Source organism: Plecotus auritus (genome assembly GCF_963455305.1).
Source record: "Plecotus auritus genome assembly, chromosome: 2".
NCBI lineage: Eukaryota > Metazoa > Chordata > Mammalia > Chiroptera > Vespertilionidae > Plecotus > Plecotus auritus.
In genome coordinates this window covers 11456492-11477062 of record NC_137771.1, presented here as the reverse complement: position 1 = coordinate 11477062, position 20571 = coordinate 11456492, and the positions used below count along the sequence as shown (strand labels likewise).

Below are 20571 nucleotides of genomic sequence, written 5' to 3'. Positions count from 1 at the left end.
CTCCTCTCCTCTGCTTTAAAGAGTGTGAAATTGTATAGCTCCATGCTTCTTGAGCACCAACAGAAGATACGCCCCAGGAAGTTTAAGGTAGATCTCCTTGGCCAGTATCTCACCTCCTTACAAAAAGCACTTGGTTGAAACAGACACATAGACACTGAGAGCAGACTGGTGGTTGCCAGAGGGGAAGGAGAAAAAGGTGGGGGAGCTGAGAGAAAGAAGTGAAGCAATAAGTACAGATTGGTAGCTACAAAATAGTCACAGGGATGTAAAGTACAGCATAGGGGATATGGTCTGTAATACTGCACTAACTATGTATAGTGGCAGTTGGGTACTGGAAATATTGAAGGAGAAACACTATGTAAACTATATGATTATCTAGTCATGCTGTACACCTGAAACCAATACACAATAATATTGAAAGTAAACTGTAATTGAAGAATAAAAATAAAAATGATTTTTTAAAAAAGCTGTTGGTACAGCTTACACAACCACAAATGATACACAATAAGATAAAATGAAAATTAAGGTGAAAACAGCAACGAGAGTGAAAAACACGACTCAAAGGAGAGTGGTGCAGACAGTGTGGTGGGTCCCCCAACCCCAGTATATACGTATAATCCGTCTTTTCTTCAAGCTAAAGTCAGTCCCTAGGCTTAAGCAAGACCAGTAGGAACCTAGCTGTACATCTAGGTGGAATTTTGGGACGGCATTTTGATGGATTTTAGAACTTGGTGCTGGATTTATTCTAGAGATGTTAAGGATGTTGTTTATCGTATGTAGAGGAACAAGGAGGAATTTCCCTATGGGCTCAGTATCAGAATAGTTGTGTCTCTTAAACCGCTCATAAATATATTTTTCCTTGGATTTTAAATATAACATGCATGTTGTAGAACAAAATTTTAATGCAAAAATTACTGTGGGCTAGTACTAATAATCATATGGTAGCCAGTTGAGTGTCCTTGTGTTCCAGGTTCTTTCTTAATGGAATCATGCTATTTAATTCTATTTGTTTTTTCAACTACTGCCTCTTAAACATCATGTTTTCATGAAAGAAGCCCTAAATTCTTTCTGGAACAAAATATGATAGAAATTTTAGATTTGTAATTTGACTACCCTTATAAATTGCTATTCTTTTTTTAAAGCTTATTACATAAGCTACAATGATCAGAATCATTCCAAGAGTATTTACTGATTTCTGCTCATTTAAAATTTTGTTTTTAAGTAATGAATTATTGTTTCTCTACATTCCTTATTTGGAATGCTTTTTTCCCTTCTCAAAATATGGCTGGTCTCAAATCTAAAATCCTCCCTAAAGCCTTCCCTGTTGATTTTGGCTACCCAGAACCTTTGAGTTTCCTGGCTGCTCACCACACAATTTCCCGAGTTGTATATCCCAGCATTTTATTACTTGAGTCATTTTGTCTCCCAGGGATTGATAAGCTGTTTCTGAATTCCCCACTATCTTAAGCATGAAGCTGCTATTTTGACTAGTAGTTTCTCCAATGCTAACACCTTCATAGGAGACAGGATATTTGTCATTAGTTTCTTAAATTTATAGTGCCTTATGGTGACTTAGTAAGGAATTCTTACATTGAAATGCCAAGAGGTGGTCCTATTCACCTTTTCTTATGTGCCCTGGAACACAGGCTCTGGCAAACCCTATTATGCTACATTAAAAAAATGCTCACAAGATCAATATAGGAAATGAGCTTTGTGGTACCATAATTTCTATCTTAAAAAGGAAGGAAATCTCAGTATTATATTTATGTGTACTTATATAAACAAAATAAAGAGAACTGTGATTACTTAGACTCAAAGTCCAAATAGGCTTTGAAAAACAATATTCTTTATAACTACCTTAATATTCAAAATTTGATAATTATCATTCCATAATCAAAACAAGGTAGACAATACGTTGTTGCATTTATTTATTTATTTTTGGTAAAATGCAAACAAAGGGACCATCTACCTTTCAATAATGGAGACACTGGTACTTTGTATGAAGGAACTGCTTCATATTTTGTTGCCAAATTATTTATATTAAAAGACTACATACGTTACCACCCATGTTCTGCTCTCACATGGATGTTTCCCTTATCCTTCCTCTCTCTCTCAAAACCAATAAAAATATATTTTTAAAAGACGACATACATTATTAAACAATACCAAAAAAAAAATAATGGTTGAGTCTCCCCTTCAAAACCTTTCCCAACCCTCTATGTCCGAGATAACCACTGAACAATTTGGTATGTATCTCTCCAGACCACATAATGTTCCGCAACTTGATTATATCAGTACTAGAGGCCCGATGCACGAAATTTGTGCAAGAGTAGGCCTTCCTTCCCCCGGCTGCCGGCACCAGCTTCCCTCTGGCACCTGGGACCAGGGTTCCCTTGCAGTGCCAGCTTCGTGTGGAAGGATGTCTTGGTCTAATTAGCATATTATGCTTTTATTATTATAGCTATCACAGACAGCTTCCCATATTAGCAATAAGGATCTCCCATACCCCTTTTTATGGTCACAAGGTTGAAATTCTTCAGTGTTATTCCATTAGAGATTGTTGTTCGATCAATTAAGTGCTCTTTCGGGGAAGTCTTTCTTGATTTACTTAGACCAGCGGTTGCCAACCGGTGGTCTCTGGACCACTGGTGGACCATGAGGTCTGAAACGTTGGTGACCACTGACTTAGATCATCTTTCCCGTAAGGATTTATAACATAAAGGATGTGTACACCCTACCTCTTCATTTTTCAAGGAGTTTGAGTGTGATGTCAGTTGAGACTGACCAACCAAAATCCCCTTTTCCCACCAGCACTAGGGTTATATACATTTCTAATCCATGGTACTGAGATGGTACCGTTTTCAATATAGAGACTGAGGCTATTTAGAAGGCATCTTTATAAAATAGCTACACATTTATATTGAAGAACACTTTTGTCTACTATTGCCTAAACATGCAATCTGAAAGAATAAAAGAAAGCAGAAATACATTTAAAAGTCATATTTACTCATGTAAGTTTCACTGTACTTCTTAAGGTTTTGGTGAAGTTTTATATCCCAGGTGTTGTGATAAAATAAGCTAGACTAGAAACTAATAAGCTGATTGCCAGCTTATTGATGATAATGAAGACAGAATTTATAAAGAGGATTAGAATACTTACGTCTGCTAGTTGGAATATATATATGTTCTTTCCTTTGAAGAAGTCTGGATAATAAGTTAAAATGCTATCATAAGTTTGCTTGGTTATTATGGAGTTAGAATAGGGGGTGTGAAATCCTATGCGTGGTTTTTTACTATAGGCATCTATAATAATAAAAGCGTAATATGCAAACCGACCGAACGACCGAACAGCAGAATGACCGTCCAGGTGACCCTCCGGATGACCACACTATGACACACACTGGCACCAGGCCAACCAAGGCGGGTGCAATGCAATTGGATGGGGGGCCCTGCCATCACCCCATCATCACCCCACAGAGGGAGGCCCAGGCCACCAGCCAGTGGGGTCATCGATTGCAGATGGGGGGGCTCTGTGATTGCCCCAAAGAGGGAGGCCTAGGCCACCCTCTGCACAGGGATCAATCACGGAGCCCTGGCCCAGTGGGCGGGGCCTCCCTCTGCGGGCGATCGATGGGGTGGGAGGCTCACGATCGATCACCCTGCAGAGGGAGGCCCAAGCCAGCCAAATGATTGCACCCCATGCCTGCTGCCAGCAAAGTGAGGTGACTGGTGGCAGGTGGTGGAGGGCAGCGCCATACAGATGGCAAGCAGTGGCAGTGGTGGGGGCGGGGCCAGCTGCTGGCAGCTGGGGGAAGGAAAGCCCTGATAGGCCCTGATCACTGGCCAGGCCTAGGGACCCTACCTGAGGGGTCCTGGATTGCGAGAGGGAGCAGGCCAGGCTGAGGGACACCGCCCCTGCCTCCGCATGAATTTCATGCACCGGGCCTCTAGTATATGCATAAGAGACCAGAATATTCACTTCTGCTGATCAGAATAGTCCCTCCTTCCCCCAAAGGATACATTATAATCATTTGACTGCACTTTTCCTAGACTAAGTATACTACTTTCCTTCTGTGAAGTGCCTGCCAAGTGTCTTTATACTCTAATCATAAAAGTATTTACAAAGTTTTTAAAAACTTTATTCTGATACAATTTCAGACTTACAGAAAAGTTACAATAGTACAAAGAATTCTCAGATACCCTTCACCAGATTCTCCAAATGTTAACATTTAACATTTTCGTTTTATCCTTCTTCCTCCTAGCTTTCTCTTTCAATCTGATGGTCTAAAATTCTGAGTATAAATCCGAAAAGACAGCAATAACAGAACTGAGGAATATAAAAACGTTCCACAAAACAAAACTCTTCTGATAGATTTTCAATTTTATGTGTTATTTGTTTAAAGCTGAATAAATATATCCAAGCTTTGTTTTGTAGAAGAATTTGTCAGTTGAGCATTTGTTAATTCACATTGGCTATTACTGAACACTTAAAAGTTGAATGTTTACCTTATTATAATTTTAATAATTTCAACTGTGTTCTTTCCTTCTCCAGTTTCCTATAAGTCCTGCTTCCTGCTGTTCTTTAAAACTGACATTGTATTCTAGTCCTGCACAATTGCCAAAATTACTTGTCTCAAAGCAAGACTGCAAGGTACATTTTCTTCTTTAAAATTCTACCATACAAAATGCACTATTATGGGGAAAATAATATTTGTGGGTTACAAATTACTGTATCATATTACTAAATTAAATCATGTTTCCAATCTATTTCCTTATATTCTTTTTTTTAAAATATATTTTTGATTTCAGAGAGGAAGGGAGAAGGAGCGAGGGAGATAGAAACATCAATGATGAGAAAGAATCATTGATCACTGCTTCCTGCACACCTCCCAGTGGGGATTGAGATCGCAACCCGGGCATGTGCCCTAGACCAGAATTGAACCTGGCACCCTTCAGTCTGCAGGCCGACACTCTATCCACTGAGCCAAACTGGCCAGGGCTCTTTACCTATATTCTTGGTATTAAAAAAAATATATTCATTGTGAATTACCAAAACGGAGCTACTCTCCATTTGTAGTATTCAATGCTGCATTAGGAGTTTCCACAAAGTGTGCACTGACTATTGGTTCATGTAACTTTGTAAAAGCTTGAGAGCAGATTGACTTCTTTTGGCTCCTGGGAACTAATAGTAGCCATGGTTTATTCATCTAATTGTTTCTAAACACAAAGTATCTATTAGAATTTACTTCAAGCAACTCTGTATCAGATAGAATATTTTTGGAAAAACAAAAAAGAAAGCCAATATATCCTGTCTTTGGGGATCCTGCTGTGACACTGACCTCTTGTTGTTGTTCTTGCTAGATTGAGGTATAATTTATAACCACTAAAGTGTACACATCAAGTACATAGCTCAATAAAGAGTATTGTGTGTCTCTACACCTAGCCACGACTTGTGTCAAGATACAGAATTTTCCCAGCTCCCTCCTAGTCTGTACGCCAACATTAAACCATACCGTTCAGCTATAGCTGCTTAATTTTGAAGCCATGGTTTCCTCTAAGCCTGGCCTTCACTGAATTTATTTCTAGTATGAAATAGGTCTTTTCTTACTAAAAGTGCAGATTGACCACCAGGTACCAATTTATTCATCCACATTACACCGGTAACAAAAGCTCTTCCCAAACTTGGTATATTTCAGGGCTTCAGAATTTTCATACAGTTTCCACGGTTCTCGCAAAGATTTTTTTATTTAGGCGGACTGTGGTCCACAGGCCTAGTGCTTGACATCGTCCTTCAAGATCTCATGTGCACAAGAAGTGAATATTCTGGTCTCTTATGCATATACTAGAGGCCCTTAAGGTACGCATACCTTTACTTGAGTCAAACGGCTTTTTCCTCTTAAATCTGTTATTCAGATCATTCCCCTCCTTCTCCCTCCTCCTCAATAAAATCTAGACATTATGCCCTGTGAATAAAAGCTTACTTTCTTTCTTTGCTAGTAGAAAAACAGGAAAATGGAACCTTATGTGGCAAACTGGAAAGAGCGATGCAAATACGAGCTGGTAAAATTACTAATGAGGATAATCAAAACGTAAAGGGGATGTGGGTGTAAAGGAAGTAAGGACTAGCGATTCCCATAATAACGGGAGGTGGTGTGGGAAGGAGGAAGCTTTGTAAACTGTAAGGCACTGTAGTATCCTATATAATAAAAGAGTAATATGCAAATTGACCGTACCTCCACTACACCAACAAGACACGCCCACCAGCCAATCAGGAGCAAGTATGCAAATTAACACAACCAAGATGGCTGCGGCCATGGAGAGAGCAGGAGGCTTGGGTTTCCCCGGCAATGGAGGAAGCCAAGCTTTCTGCCTTCCCTGGCAGGCCCAGGCCTCCACTCAAGGTTGCAAAGTTTCAATTATAGAAGATAAATAAATCCCAACAAAAATGGCGATAGTCATGGAGCTGGAGAGAGCAGGAGGCTTGAGTTGCCCCCGCGATGGAGGAAGCCAAGCTTTCCAGCAGGCCCAGGCCTCCACTCAAGGCTACAAAGTTTCAGTTATAGAAGATAAATAAATCCCAGATACCAGGGCCTCCCCTTGGGTCGCCGGGGTGTGTGGCCAGCCTGCAAACCACCACAGGCCCCTCACCCAGGCCACCCCACGCCCCAAGGGAACCCCCACCCTGATCCGGGACACCCTTCAGGGCAAACCAGCTGGCCCCCACCCGTGCACCAGGCCTCTATCCTATCTAATAAAAGAGTAATATGCAAATTGACCATCACTCCAACATACAAGATGGCTGCCCTCATGTGGTCAAAGATGACTGCCCCCATGTGGACACAAGATGGCCAGCAGGGGAGGGCAGTTGGGAGGGACCAGGTCTGCAAGAGAGGGCAGTTGTCGGCGATCAGGCCAGCAGGGGAGGGCTGTTGGGAGGGACCAGGCCTGCAAGGGAGGGCAGTTGGGGGCGATCAAACCTGCAGGGGAGAGCAGTTAGGGGAGACCAGGCCGGCAGAGGAGGGAAGTTGGGGGCATTCAAGCCTGCAGGGGAGGGCAGTTAGGGGTGACCAGACCAGCAGAGGAGGGAAGTTGGGGGCAACCGGGCCTGCAGGGAAGGGCAGTTGGGGGGGACCAGGCCTGCAGGGGAGGGGAGTTAGGGGTGACCAGGCCTGCAGGGGAGGGCAGTTAGGGGCAATCAGGCTGTCAGGGGAGCAGTTAGGTATCAATCAGGCTGTAAGGGGAGTGGTTAGGGGGTAATCAGGCTGGCAGGCAGAAGCGGTTAGGGGCAATCAGGAAGGCAGGCAGGCGAGCACTTGGGAGCCAGCAGTCCTGGATTGTGAGAGGGATGTCCGACTGCCCATTCAGGCCCAGTTGTGAGATCGGTAGGATCAGGCCTAAACGGGCAGTCGGACATCCCTTGAGGGGTCCCACATTGGAGAGGGTGCAGCTGGGCTGAGGGACACACACCCCCGTGCATGAATTTTGTGCACTGGGCCTCTAGTTATTATTATAGAGAGCACTGGGGGATGAGAAGCGGGTGAGCGATTAGGCTTCGGCCTCCTGGTCTGGTCCTTAGCGGTCTTGGGCCGGAGCCATTATATTCGCGATTCATAATGTACTCCACTGCCCTGGTCTTGTCATCTGAAACCAAGTGCTCAACTCACCTTTCCCAGGCAGCGAAGCCACTTAGTTCCCACCTTCACGAACGACTCCCAGAGCGCAGGCGCGGAGGTTAATGCGCTCCCGCCCTCAGTGAAGCGCTGCGTCCTGCGCAGGCGCAGCAACCCCGGTCTCTCCGCGGCGCCGCGCTCCGCCTGTGGGAGCAGAGAGAGGCCATCCCTGTGCGCCTCGTGTTTTGGCCGGCGACGGCGGCGCGCAGTCTGACGCGCCGATTGCGTCACTTCCGCCCCCTGCCGGGAGGCGGCGCTGGGCCGGTGGCAATCCCCCGGAGGGAGCCGCAGGAGTACGACGGAAGATGGCGACGAGTGGCGGCGAAGAGGCAGCGGCAGCAACGCCAGCGCCCGGGGACCCGGCGACGGGGGTGGACACGACCCCGGGCTGGGAGGTGGCGGTGCGGCCCCTGCTGTCCGCGTCCTATTCCGCCTTCGAGATGAAGGAGTTGCCGCAGCTGGTGGCCTCAGTCATCGAGAGGTACCGGGCGGCGGCCCCGGCGGGGCGGCGTAGCGAGGGGGAGGGGAGGTCGTGCGGGACCGTCTGGACCCGCTTCCCGGGCCACCTGCTGCCTCTCGGGGATCTCCGCCCCAGTCTCGGCTTCAGGGCTCCGCGGCCGTGGTAGACGTGGGCTTGCCCGGGGTTCCTTCTATCAGCCTCTGAAAATCATCTGTGCCTCAGTTTCCCTCCCGAGCAAAACTTTGGAGGTCGGCCTCTCGGGAGGGAGTGGTCGCACCGGTTTGTGAGTGAGTGACTTGGCGATGCACCTGGCCCCCAGGGGAATGTCCCCCGGGCTGCCCCCTGCGTTAAGGTCAAAGCGCTGATGAGTTTGCATTTCTCGCCGGCACTCAGGCCCCTCGCCTAGGCCCCAGCGGAGCCCGGGGTTTAAATGGGGGACCCACCACACAATTTGATAACGGTCTCTCCGAGGGCCTGTAGTCCCCGGGGCACGTGCTGTTTCTGCGATTGAAGCCACTGGTGACCGTGGATGACTTTCTTCTAGGGTTGCACTTACTGTATATTTGTACCATAACGGTCTTTGATCGGAAGCATTTTCGTGTGTTAGTCTGAGAGGTCATTTCCCCAAAGACCGTGTTCTCTTTCTCAATAAAATAGCTTCAGACTCTTTCACAGGTGGGACTACTTATATGGTTTGGCCTTTTTGTACAGAGATTCTGAGATTGTGAGGGTTATGTTAATAGGAAGGCGGTGCTCGCCTTTACTTGCACAGAGCAATCTTTCATCAGCTTAATGGTAGACGTGCTTTTAAAGCTAGTCTCATTTTCATTTTTCTAGCCAACCCTTACTTACTTCAGCAATTCCCTGCAGTTGCTAACTGGGTATTTTTAGCTTCATGCCAACAAGAGTATATCTAATTGTTATCCAGAAGGTTAGAAATTGCTATTTATTACTAAAGGAAAGGCCATGATTTGAAATGTTTTATTACAATGCTTATTGTTAGGTTTATGTTGCTTTGATGCAGTTTTTTTAAAAATTATAATTAAATAATACAGTAGTTGGGTTTGGTCACAGTTAACTTTACAGATGGATCTTTCTATATAATTATTAAGCCAAGAATGTTCTGAAGATGTAAACAAGTATCAAAAATACTGCTCTGAAATTATGTAGCCACTTTTTAACTGTTTGAAACATTTGGATTAGTGGTATTTTTTCTGAATTATACTTGTCAGTCACGTTTCGTATAATGGACAGTGTTACACTTTTTAAAGAACAGTTGCTTTTATGTTTTTGTGGAAGTGAGCTGAGTAGGTTATAAGTAATTTGTTGACACCCTCTCATGCATCTGCTATTCTGGGCCCATGCTTTTTATTATTATTATTTTCCATTGATTTTTTTTTTTTTTTAGAAAGAGTGGAAGAGAGAGGAAAGGGAGAGAGAGAGAAAAAAATTGATGTGAGAGAGACACATTGATTGGTTGCCTCCCACACCCACCTGGACCAGCCAGGGATTGAACGAACCTGAAACCTAGGTATGTGCCCTTGACCAGGAATCGAACCCGAGACCCATCAGTTCTTGGGCCAATGCTCTAACCACTGAGCAACTGGCCAGGGATGGGCCCATGCCTTTTAAAACAATAATAGTTAAGCAACTCCAAATGCATCAAACTGGGTTTGAATTTTACTACATAAGTAATGGTGGCCCTTCCTACATTCAATGTTAGCTAAGATAATCAGAGTTGCCTGAGTTTGTGGACACTCATAAGACCTCTCTTCATGGTTTAGAAAAGAGGTCCAAACTGATGGCTGTTTAGTAACAAAATTTTATTGGAAGGCAAGAGCCTCAAAGTCTTTGTTTTGATTTTTGTGGCTCAGTTAACTTTGAAAGCCTATGTATCCTCTTCGGACTTTATGAGAAGAATGTGATCTTAAGAAAAATTTCCAAAAGAAACATCTGGCTTACAAGTTCTTGTAGTTAAAAACAACTGAACATATTCAGTGTCAAGTTTGGTGCAGAGCAGAGGTTGGCACACTTTTCTGTAAGGCGTCAGACATTTGCAAGCCATATAGCCTCCTTATAGACTAGTCAACTTGGCCCCCTAATGGGCGGGCGTGGCGGTGTTCCCAAATCTTTCTTTTGGACACCACAGTGTGAATTTCATGTTATAAAATATTACTCTTTTGATTTTTTTCAGCCATTAATAAATGTCAAAACTATGCTTTAAAAATTTTTTTGATTGAGCTTATTGGGGTGACATTGATTACTAAAGTTATATAGATTTCAAGTGTACAGTTCTATAAAATATCACCTGTATACTGTAGTGTGTGTTTACTACCAAAGTCAAGTCTCCTTCCATCACCATTTATCCCTCTTTTACCCTCTTCTATTTCCCCTCACCTCCCTTTCCCTCTGGTAATCACCACACTGTTGTCTGTGTGTATGAGTTTTGTTGTTGTTTTTTGCTTAATCCCTTCATCTTTTTCACCCAGCTCCCCGCCCCGCCTCCCCTCTGACAGCTGTTAGTCTGGTCTCTATATTTATTAGTCTGTTTCTATTTTTTGTTAGTTTATTTTGCTCATGAAATTCCACAAAAACCATTCCTTTTATTTCTACACACATACACACACAAATACACACACACACTGAGTGGCCAGATTATTATGATCTCTGAACGCATAATAATCTGGCCACTCGTATGTCCTATATAATAAAAGGCTAATATGCAAATTGTCCCCTCGACCAGGAGTTCGACCAGCAGGCAGGCCGGCCAACCACCCATGTCCCCTCCCCCTGGCCAGGCTGGCCGGACCCCACCCATGCACGAATTCATGCACCGGGCTTCTAATACATTTACACACACACACACACACACACACACACACACACACTGAGTGGCCAGATTATTATGCCACTTAGAGATCATAATAATCTGGCCACTCAGTGTATATATGTATGTATGTATATTATTGATTTCAGAGAGGAAGGGAGAGGGAGAGAGAGAGAAACATCAATGATAAGAGAGAATCATTGATCAGCTGCCTCCTGCACGCCCCGTAGTGGGGATGAAGCCCGCAACTGGGGCATATGTCCTTGTGCGGAATTGAACCTGGGAGGGACCCTTCAATCCTCAGGCTGATGTTCTAGCCACTGAACTAACCCAGCTAGGGCCACAAAAACCATGCTTAAATGTGGACTGTATAAACAGGCTACTGGCTGGATTTGGCCTGAAGGCCATAGTTTGCCAACCCCTGATTTGGAACACAAAAATTAGTACTGTGCTGTCAGTATTGTGTTTCTCAAGTTTTATTTGCCTTTCAAAAAAATGAAATGAGGGTGTCAGAATGATGGAAGTATTTCTTGAATATCAAGTTGTGGCCACTGAGTATAGGACCAGATCGGAGCCAGCACTGTGCAGGTGCTGTGCTGGGCTCGCTTTAGGTGCCTAGGTTGTTGCTTTACGTCTGTGGTTGCCGCTTTCATCTTCTGCAGCTCCTGTGGTTTTTTCCCTAGTCTGCCTGCTATGCTTTTCTTCCTTGCCTCCAGGGATCTTCTATTTTTCTGTTGCAGTCTGCTACTTTCTGTTTCCCTTTTTGATGTCCTGGTTCCATCATGCCAGCTCTTCCTTTCTATCTGGCAGCCTATTAACCCATTGAATTCCTCCTTTTTTGACTATTGGGGATGATGACAAATGTCTTAAGAGACTGCTCAGTACCCTACTATTCTGTTTTCTGCCCCTGTTCTTTCATACTTTTATAGTTGGAATTGACGTTTGGATTAGAAGAAAGGGTAGTTAAAAAAAAAAATTCCTAGGTCCAGACCCTGTTACATTTGGCTTGGTAACCAAACTAAGGAAACAAAGGAGGAGTGGGTTAGCATGAAGAAATTGGGAGGGTACTTTTGAAAGTGTCGTTGGATTTAAAAGAAAAAGGTAATCTGAGTTTACTTAAAGGGGAGTTATTTTTAAAATCTTTATTGTTGAAAGTATTACAGATGTCCCCCCTTTTTCCCCATTGACCCCTTCTAGCTTGCACCCGCTCCCCCAGAAAGGGAGTTATTTTTATTTCTACTGTCTGTTGCTAGCATGTCTTTTAGTAGTAAAGACTGAAAGTCTTTTAAACACCATTACTTTTCCAGACCAGAAATAGAGCTAGGACTTGCTTAATGGAGCACATGTTATACGTGGAATTAATATAATTGCTGAATGTAGCCTTATGTTTTCAGGTACTGTAAAAAAATTTCCTTTCTTAACTTTGCGCAAGATATGGTGATGAGCATGGCTGTCTCTGAACAATTTGATGGACTCTTTGTCGATTACAAAAAGAAATTGCCTCTTTCCTCTGAGCCAGTCCTTCCTAGGCTGTCCTGGCCTCCCTAGTGATAAGCCTCTTTGAGTCTCTGCCTCCCAGTTACTTGATAAAATTTAAGCCAGAGAGACCTAGTTGGGAAGGCAACAGCCTCATTAGATAATGCAGAGTCATTTCCTAAAAATCTTTTTTAAAATACGTTTTTATTGATTTCAGAGAGGAAGGGAGAGGGAGAGAGAGAGAGAAACACCAATGATGAGAGAGTAGCATTGATCGGTTGCTTCCTGCATGCCCCCTACTGGAGATTGAGCCTACAACCAGGGCATGTGCCCTTGACCGGAATCGAACCCAGGACCCTTCCATTGAGCCAAACCAGCTAGGGCCATTTCCTAAAGATCTTGAAAGGGAGAAAGGGATGCTAATGCCATGCTCTTTTGCATTTATGTGCTATAGGACATATGTTTGTGATTGACCTATAGAAAAAAAGCCCACCACCGACTGATAGAGTATCACTGTGAGATTAGTTCTGGTACTAGTTAATGGTTCCCTGTCTTAGTGTCACGTTCACCCCAGGTTTGTCAAGAATGGGAGGGACATACCTGAAAGCTTTCAGTTCTTTGGTGAATATGTATTAAATAATCTGTGGCATAAGCAGATGTTCAGTAAACATAGGCTGTTTTAAAATATAATGCATTAATGGATTCATTATGCTTAGTAAACAATGGATTGGAGTTTATGATTCTGATAAGATAAAATGGGTTTGTGGAGTTTCCACAGTTCCCCCAAAAGATTTGAATAGTATGTAATCTAAGAGGGAGAAGGGAGGTGAATCCTTCATCTTTTATTTTGCCCTCTCAGATTTCTACCTCTTCCTAAAAAAGCTAGACATATCCAGACCCTTCCAGTCCTTTTTGTTTACATGTCGAAGTGGATTTCTCTGACCTGGCTGCTTAGCTGCTGTTCCCCTTTGTACTCTGCATCACATTTATTTTGTGTGGAATGTGAACACCCCGTCTTTCAGCAGTGTTTCAGTGGTGCTGTTGTTGCAAAGTTAGAAGAAGCAGATCAGATGTTTGAGGAAGATAGCCTGACTGCCCAGAGGAAAAAATGTTAAAGTCTCTTTATTTTTCTTCCTCTGTGTTATATCTGTCTTCAATGTCTTCATCCTTCCCCTTCCTACCTAACTTCTTGTCCTTTATTTCATTTTTTTCCCCATTTCTTTCCATCCTCTGATATCCATCAGGTTCTTGGGGAATGCGGATGGGGTCAGGAAGTGTGGCAGCACATCTTTATTAGGTGACTCATGCATACTTGTTTCTTTAAAGTCAAGGGATATGACATTGTTATTGACCACATGTCTATTCCCTCTTTCAAGTGGTTTGAAAACTAATTTCCTCAGGTTTATCCTTAATTTGCCCTAAGCAAATTGTAAGTGGAGCTCAAGACTGCTCCATTTTTTTTTCCTCCTATGCTAGTGTCCATCTTTCCCCAAAGTGCATTCTTTTTTATTTATTTAAAAAAGTGCTCCAGGCATGCAACAGCTCTGGCCACCAACACAGGTATCAAGCTAGGATGAATTAAGGACTGTATGTCTGCTTAGCCCCTGACAGATATAAGAGCAACACCGCCAATCAGGTGTCTTCCTGCCCACTGCTAGGGGGTCCAAAGTGCATTCTTGTTTCCTTATTGGAATAAGGCAGTTGTGTTTTCTAGGGCAGGAAGTAGGGTTTGTTAAATCATATTGGGGCAACAATGAACCAGGTAATTAAATGAGTTTACTCATATATTTTGCATCTGTTTCATTGACTGGGAATGAAAACAGAATAAGTTCATCCTTTGGGTGGCCTTTTGTTGTTGTTTGTAGTTTTGATAAACCTATTCAACAGAAAACATGGGGGTAAGCAACTCTGAAGTTTTGAAATAAAGCAGAGAAGGTAAACAACTCAGTAAAATACACCAAATTATGGGGTGGAAAAACTTTAGAACAATGAATAAAAAAGCATAAGGTTGGAAGTGAAGGAACAACTAAGTAAATGTAGAAGTAAGGGGATTTAGTAGGGAATTTTCTGCTGAATATGGTATGTGCCTTATCAATGTGATGGTCACTAGAAACTTTGAGTGCTACTTGGTTTAAAGGTTTTCGTTTCCTCCTTTTTGTTAACCTGACAAATAAGGAGAAATGATCGTTGTTGGGCAAGAAGGTCCTTGTACATCGTGTGTTCCGTAAATATTTCTTCTTGGTGAAGGAGTTGTCACAAGATAAGTAACTGATCTTTGATAAGTACCCATTTATCCATGATAAATCCCCAAATAGCAAAATGTTTGCAATGCCAGACTCTTAAGTGCTATTTGCGGTAATTCATCATTCACATTGGCACCTTCTGAATCTTGAGCTTGGATTTTTGGCTTCTGTGTTGCTTTGGCAAGTGGGTAGAATCCTTACTGTTTACATTTCCCTTCCTAGGCTGATACTTGTGGTTAGAGAATTAACTCATTGAGGAAACTATGTAACCACATTGCTCTGCTCTTTAATAAAATACAGTTTAGTCTTTTCTTTGCCTTCTTGTTTCATGGATTGTGGATTAGCATCTGATTTGAAAGAGAGAATGACATAAATGTATCCAGCCTTTAGACCTAGTTGGGCTCCAGGCTTTCACTGAAGAGGGCATTTCTTCGGCCAAAGATCAGGGATGTGATTAAAAATCACCGAATCTGTGCCCTGGCCAGGTGGCTTAGTTGCTTGGAACATCATTCACACACCAAAGGATTATGGGTTCAATTCCTGGGCAGGGCACATACCCAGGTTGTGGGTTCCATCCCTGGTTGAGGCACTTACAGGAGGCAACCAGTCGATATTTCTCTCTCACATAGATGTTTCTCTCAAAATCAGTAAAAAGCATATCCTCAGGTAAGGATTAAAAAAAAAAAATCACTGAATTTGTTGTGATCTAGCTGTAACCTACCAGGAAAGGGGTGGGGTAAAGTAGTGAATTTTAGGTTTGGGCAACAATTAGATTATTTCCTCCCTTGAGTTACTGATTGTTTTTTTTTTTTTTTTTTTTTAAATATATTTTATTGATATTTTACAGAGAGGGAGGGAGAGGGATAGAGAGTTGGAAACATCGATGAGAGAGAAACATCGATCAGCTGCCTCCTGCACGCCCCCCACTGGGGATGTGCCCGCAACCAAGGTACATGCCCTTGACCGGAATCGAACCCGGGACCCTTCAGTCCGCAGGCCGACGCTCTATCCACTGAGCCAAACCAGTCAGGCGAGTTACTGATTGTTTATGAAGTTATTGCATATGGACTAGCCTTGTTTGGTCTTCAGAAGGGATCACTCTATCTGTATTCCCACTAACAGTATTTTAAGGGCTTTGGTCTACCCCTTTTGGCCAGTACGACATGATTAGATTTTGGTCTTTGCCAGTCAGTAATATAGGACACAGTGGTATCCTGTTATGTTTTTACTTGTATTTCCTTTAGCCTTTGCCATTCACTAAACCAGATACCTTGAACAGGTACTTAATTTTAGTTCTCTAAGCCTCACATTCTTAGTCTTGAATGTAGGGATGATAACAGTGCCTTCCAAGTAGGGTTGCTGTAAGAATTACATAAGATAATACCTATAAATGAATGGGTAGGGTATCTGGCATATGGTAAACACTAAGTAAATCTTGGCCAAATTATTATCTTTCCAGTGAATCAGAAATCCTGCACCATGAGAAGCAGTACGAGCCATTCTACTCATCTTTTGTTGCACTTTCTACACACTATATTACAACGGTTTGCAGCCTCAGTAAGTATTCCGCTCTTGTCGCCCTCTCCTGAGGGCTTGTGAGTAGGGGATTGTGTACTAGTATCCTCCTGCTAGGGTGCCTGAACAAATTGTTATAATGAAGTCTGTATTTTAGCACTTTTGACCTGTTCACCCAAGAGTTCATTCAATACATGTGTTGTTTGGTATATTGACTGTGAGGCTGAAGTGAGTTACAGAAGTTTGAGGTTACGTAAAGCTCACAACTGTCAGTGTGATCAGGCTCTGCAAGTTTTTTACCTAGGCCAGTGGTCGGCAAACTGCGGATCGCGAGCTGCGGTTTGCCGCTTGTTGACTAATGAGTTTGCCGAACACTGGGTTAGGGGCTTAATCACAACGAACAACAACAGCCTGTAATTATTGGAATCAAGAGTCTAGGTCAGTGGTCGGCAAACTCATTAGTAAACAGAGCAGCAAACTGTGGCTCGTGAGCCGCAGTTTGCCGACCACTGATAGGCCAACGTAGAGGGATTTAAGAACTACTTCCTTTGGACACCTGTTTCATATCCCATTAAGTTAACCTTCTTAACCTTCTTTACCTTCATAATCAGAAGCATTTTATTGATTTCATAAATGCACTTACTAGTGTGTTAATTTCTGGGGTGGTTAGGGGGATAGGTGGGTCTCAACGTGGGGTTAGCAGCCAGTAACTAAGGCTCTATTCCTTACTTGGTTTTGGTGAGAAAGAGAATTCTCCTTTTGTGTCCTCTGGTATTTGAAAGATTTCTACTTCAAGTCTCCATCTTTTAAATTTATCTATTCAAAAAGTGACCAAGCTCTTATTTTCCACTATTTTTGCATTTTCAGATTTTTAATAAAAGTTCTAACTCATATAGTTCTGAAAAATTGTAATGATTTGTTTACTTAAATAGATTCTAAGCAAGTAAAATGAAAGGAAGCTCCAGGGATGCTGAGTAATCTTTTAGGGTCCAATGCTGTTTATTATAGGCATTGGCTACTGGTGAAAAAATTACTTTTAACTTGAAGGAAGCCCCTTGTGTAGGGAGCCCCTTGCAAAAAGGCATTTAGAATATATGGGGAAAAAGAGGTAGTATAGTCTTGTGGCTAAGACTTCTTGAATTTGACTCTGGTTGTGTGACTGTGGGCAAGCCATTTAACCTCTCTATGGTTATCTGTTAAAAAAAAAAAAAGGAGGGAGATCAGATAACAGTAATACCAACCTCAGGGAATTGGTTTAAAGACTGAGTTAATATACTTGCAGTTCTTGGTGCTTACAGTGATGTATTTCTTATTATAATTATCTTCATTTCTAGTAAATATAAGGTAAGTTGATTTGTAAGCAATTGATGGTTATCAATGCCAAGATGCTTTTGTGCCCCCTTGGGTTGTTGGTTCTGAACAATTATTATCATGGAAATATTGGAAATGTTGGATACATAGAGCTCAGTACATGTTTTGTTTGCTATATTGACTGTGAGGCTGAAGTGAGTTACAGAAGTTTGAGGTTAAGTAAAGCTTATTACTTTCTCAGTTCCCCGGAACCAACTTCAGTCGGTGGCAGCAGCCTGTAAAGTCCTGATTGAGTTTTCTCTCCTACGTCTGGAGAATCCAGATGAGGCTTGTGCTGTGTCCCAGGTGAGAGTGATGGGCCCATTTCTGGCTCTTATCCTGAGGTAAGATTGTGATTGACTAGTGGAATGATGGAGAAGGGGTGGCATAGAGCAGGGGTTGATAAATTTTTTCTGTAATAGGCCAGATAGTAAATAATTTGTTGACCATCCAATCCTTGTTGCAACTAGCCTCTGCCTTTCCAAGCTCTGCCTTTGTGATGTGAAGGCAGATACAGACACTAGTAAATGCATGAGCATTAGTGTGGTCCAGTGAACTTCATTTACAAAAACAGGCAGTGGGCTGAATTGGAGCTGCAGAGCTCTAGTCTGTGGTAAAAAAGGGCTGCAGAGGCTTTTTCAAGGATTCCAGTTACATGTCCACAAGGCCAGGCAAGTAACATAAAATGAGTAAAGTGTGCTAGTCGAGATGGGTGCATGACCAGCTATAAAGGGCCCAATCACTGTTTGGCTCCAGCTCACTGTTGTCATGCAGTAATGGAGGCTCAGAGGCTCATTGCTATATCTTGTGAATTGTTGAGAGAGATAAGAAATCTGGGTTGTAGGTTAAACCTCCCATGTTTTAAAAAGTTAGTATAAACTTCAAAGTAAAAACCAATAACTGAGAAATGTAGGACAAACCTGCAAGCCAGATATGGTCAGAGGACCATTAGCTAGTGATCTCTGCTTTAGTGTTTTTACCCAAGATTGCAGTTCTTGGTAGGAATCTAAATTTGGTCCCATGCCAGTTAGAAGTCAAAAGTGTAGGATCTTCTAAAAGACATATTTGAATTGGTTTTCTTTTCAGAAACACTTGATTCTCCTCATCAAGGGCCTGTGCACTGGCTGTAGCCGACTAGACAGAACTGAAATTATCACGTTTACAGCAATGATGAAATCTGCCAAGCTGCCACAAACAGTGAAGACACTCTCAGATGGTGAGTGTTCCTTTGCCAGGCCTACTAACTTGCCACTTCCTTGGCCTGCTTTTTCCCGTTTTGCTTTCTAAGGGTACTCTCCTCACCCCTCTTTTTGCTTTTGTATTTCACAGTGGAAGATCAGAAAGAGCTGGCCTCACCAGTAAGCCCAGAGCTGAGGCAGAAGGAGGTACAGATGAATTTTTTGAACCAGTTGACATCAGTTTTCAACCCTAGAACTATAGCATCACCGCCCGTAGGCCCACAGACTCCGGTGAGTTACTTCAGTCAAATGTCCTTATTAAGACGATAATACTAGAAAAATAAGTAACAAACATATCTTATATTTCTGATATAAAATGATGTACATGCCTGTGGTAGAAAATATTGAAGAATACAAATAAAAAAGAAAAGGCCTGGCCAGTGTTGCTAAATGGTTAGAGTATCTACCCACACTGAAGGGCCTGGGTTGTGGGTTCAGTCCCTAGCTCTGGTCTGGGCACGTGCAGGAGGCAACCAGTCGACGTGTCTCTCTCATATCGATGTTTCTCTCTTTTTCCCTCCGTCCCTTCCAATCTCTTTAAAAATCAATGGAAAAAGTATCCTCGGGTGAGGATTAACAACAACAAAAAACAAAACAAAAATAAACAAAAGTAAAACCCTAACTTCTCTGTCCACAGTTATTATTATTTTCGTGACCATTTTCTAACATTTCTCAATGTGAATGAACAAATGTAAAGCATGTTTTCTGTAAAAGGCACCACTCTATAGTAGTTGCAGGATACATAAAATATATTAAAGCTATATATTTTCCCCTCCTTTTTGGAAAATAACTTGTATTTTTCCCCAACGTTAGAGAGGAATCTTTTCTCATTAACTGGGAGTCTGAAGAGTGTCCATGAAGTTGCTACTTAGTATGGACCCGTTGGTTCAGTTCTGAACTCCAGGGCAACAACAGTCAACAGATGATCGTATCTTGATAGGCTTTTCTCATCCTGTTTCTCTTCAGGTGGAAGGAGAAAACGACGAGCAGTCATCCGCAGACCAAGCCTCTGCAATCAAAACCAAGAATGTGTTCATAGCTCAGAATGTGGCTAGTCTTCAAGAGCTTGGTAAGACACTTAATTGTTGTCAGAAAGGTGGTTCCTCTACTGGTTTCTCTGCTTTCAAATATTCCTTGAGTGGAAAATAATCAAACAGCAGACAGAAGCTTGTTTGTAAGGTCGAGCCTTTTCATTAATTCAGGTGGCTCAGAGAAACTACTGCGTGTCTGTTTGAACCTGCCATATTTCCTGCGCTACATCAACCGGTTTCAAGATGCAGTGCTGGCAAATTCCTTCTTTATCATGCCCGCAACAGTAGCAGATGCCACTGCTGTTCGTAATGGGTAAGGTGCTCCAGGGGACATGTACTTTACATTCGAATGCTGTTCTTAAAAAGAGAGAAACTGGGTAGTTTTTATGGCATGCCTACTTTCAGATTATAGAAGCAAGTGATTCAAAGAGACACTTTTGTCCATCTTTTCTGTTACATTCCAGTTTTCATTCGCTGGTGATCGATGTAACCATGGCATTGGATACCCTTTCTCTACCTGTGTTGGAACCTCTCAATCCTTCTCGTCTGCAAGACGTGACAGTCCTCAGCCTAAGTTGTCTATATGCAGGTGAGAAGTATGTCTGATCTCACTTTCTCAGTCAAACACAGGTATACTTTCCAGAAACCATGAGATCTTTCGAAGTACACTCTCCCCCTTTACCTTTGCTGCCTTCCTCCCCCCAAGGATCATCTAATATCCTTTCTAGGTGAAATGAGGTCTGAATAGGAATCTTGTAAGT

The 20571-nt window shown here is 42.6% G+C and overlaps 1 protein-coding gene across 5 annotated transcripts in view; it reads left to right on the top strand.

Moving 5' to 3' along the window:
• The first annotated feature begins 7949 nt into the window (after positions 1 to 7949).
• The window catches only part of UBR4 (ubiquitin protein ligase E3 component n-recognin 4), a 127595-nt gene continuing 114973 nt past the window's right edge, over positions 7950 to 20571 (top strand). For all 5 annotated transcript variants that reach the window (XM_080654323.1, XM_080654322.1, XM_080654324.1 and 2 more), the window contains exons 1-8: positions 7950 to 8151; positions 16136 to 16233; positions 17744 to 17847; positions 18628 to 18757; positions 18871 to 19010; positions 19746 to 19848; positions 19982 to 20123; positions 20275 to 20399. In XM_080654323.1, the coding sequence (XP_080510449.1) occupies positions 7976 to 8151; positions 16136 to 16233; positions 17744 to 17847; positions 18628 to 18757; positions 18871 to 19010; positions 19746 to 19848; positions 19982 to 20123; positions 20275 to 20399 (1018 nt within the window). In that variant the 5' untranslated portion in view covers positions 7950 to 7975. The remainder of the gene's footprint in view (positions 8152 to 16135; positions 16234 to 17743; positions 17848 to 18627; positions 18758 to 18870; positions 19011 to 19745; positions 19849 to 19981; positions 20124 to 20274; positions 20400 to 20571) is intronic.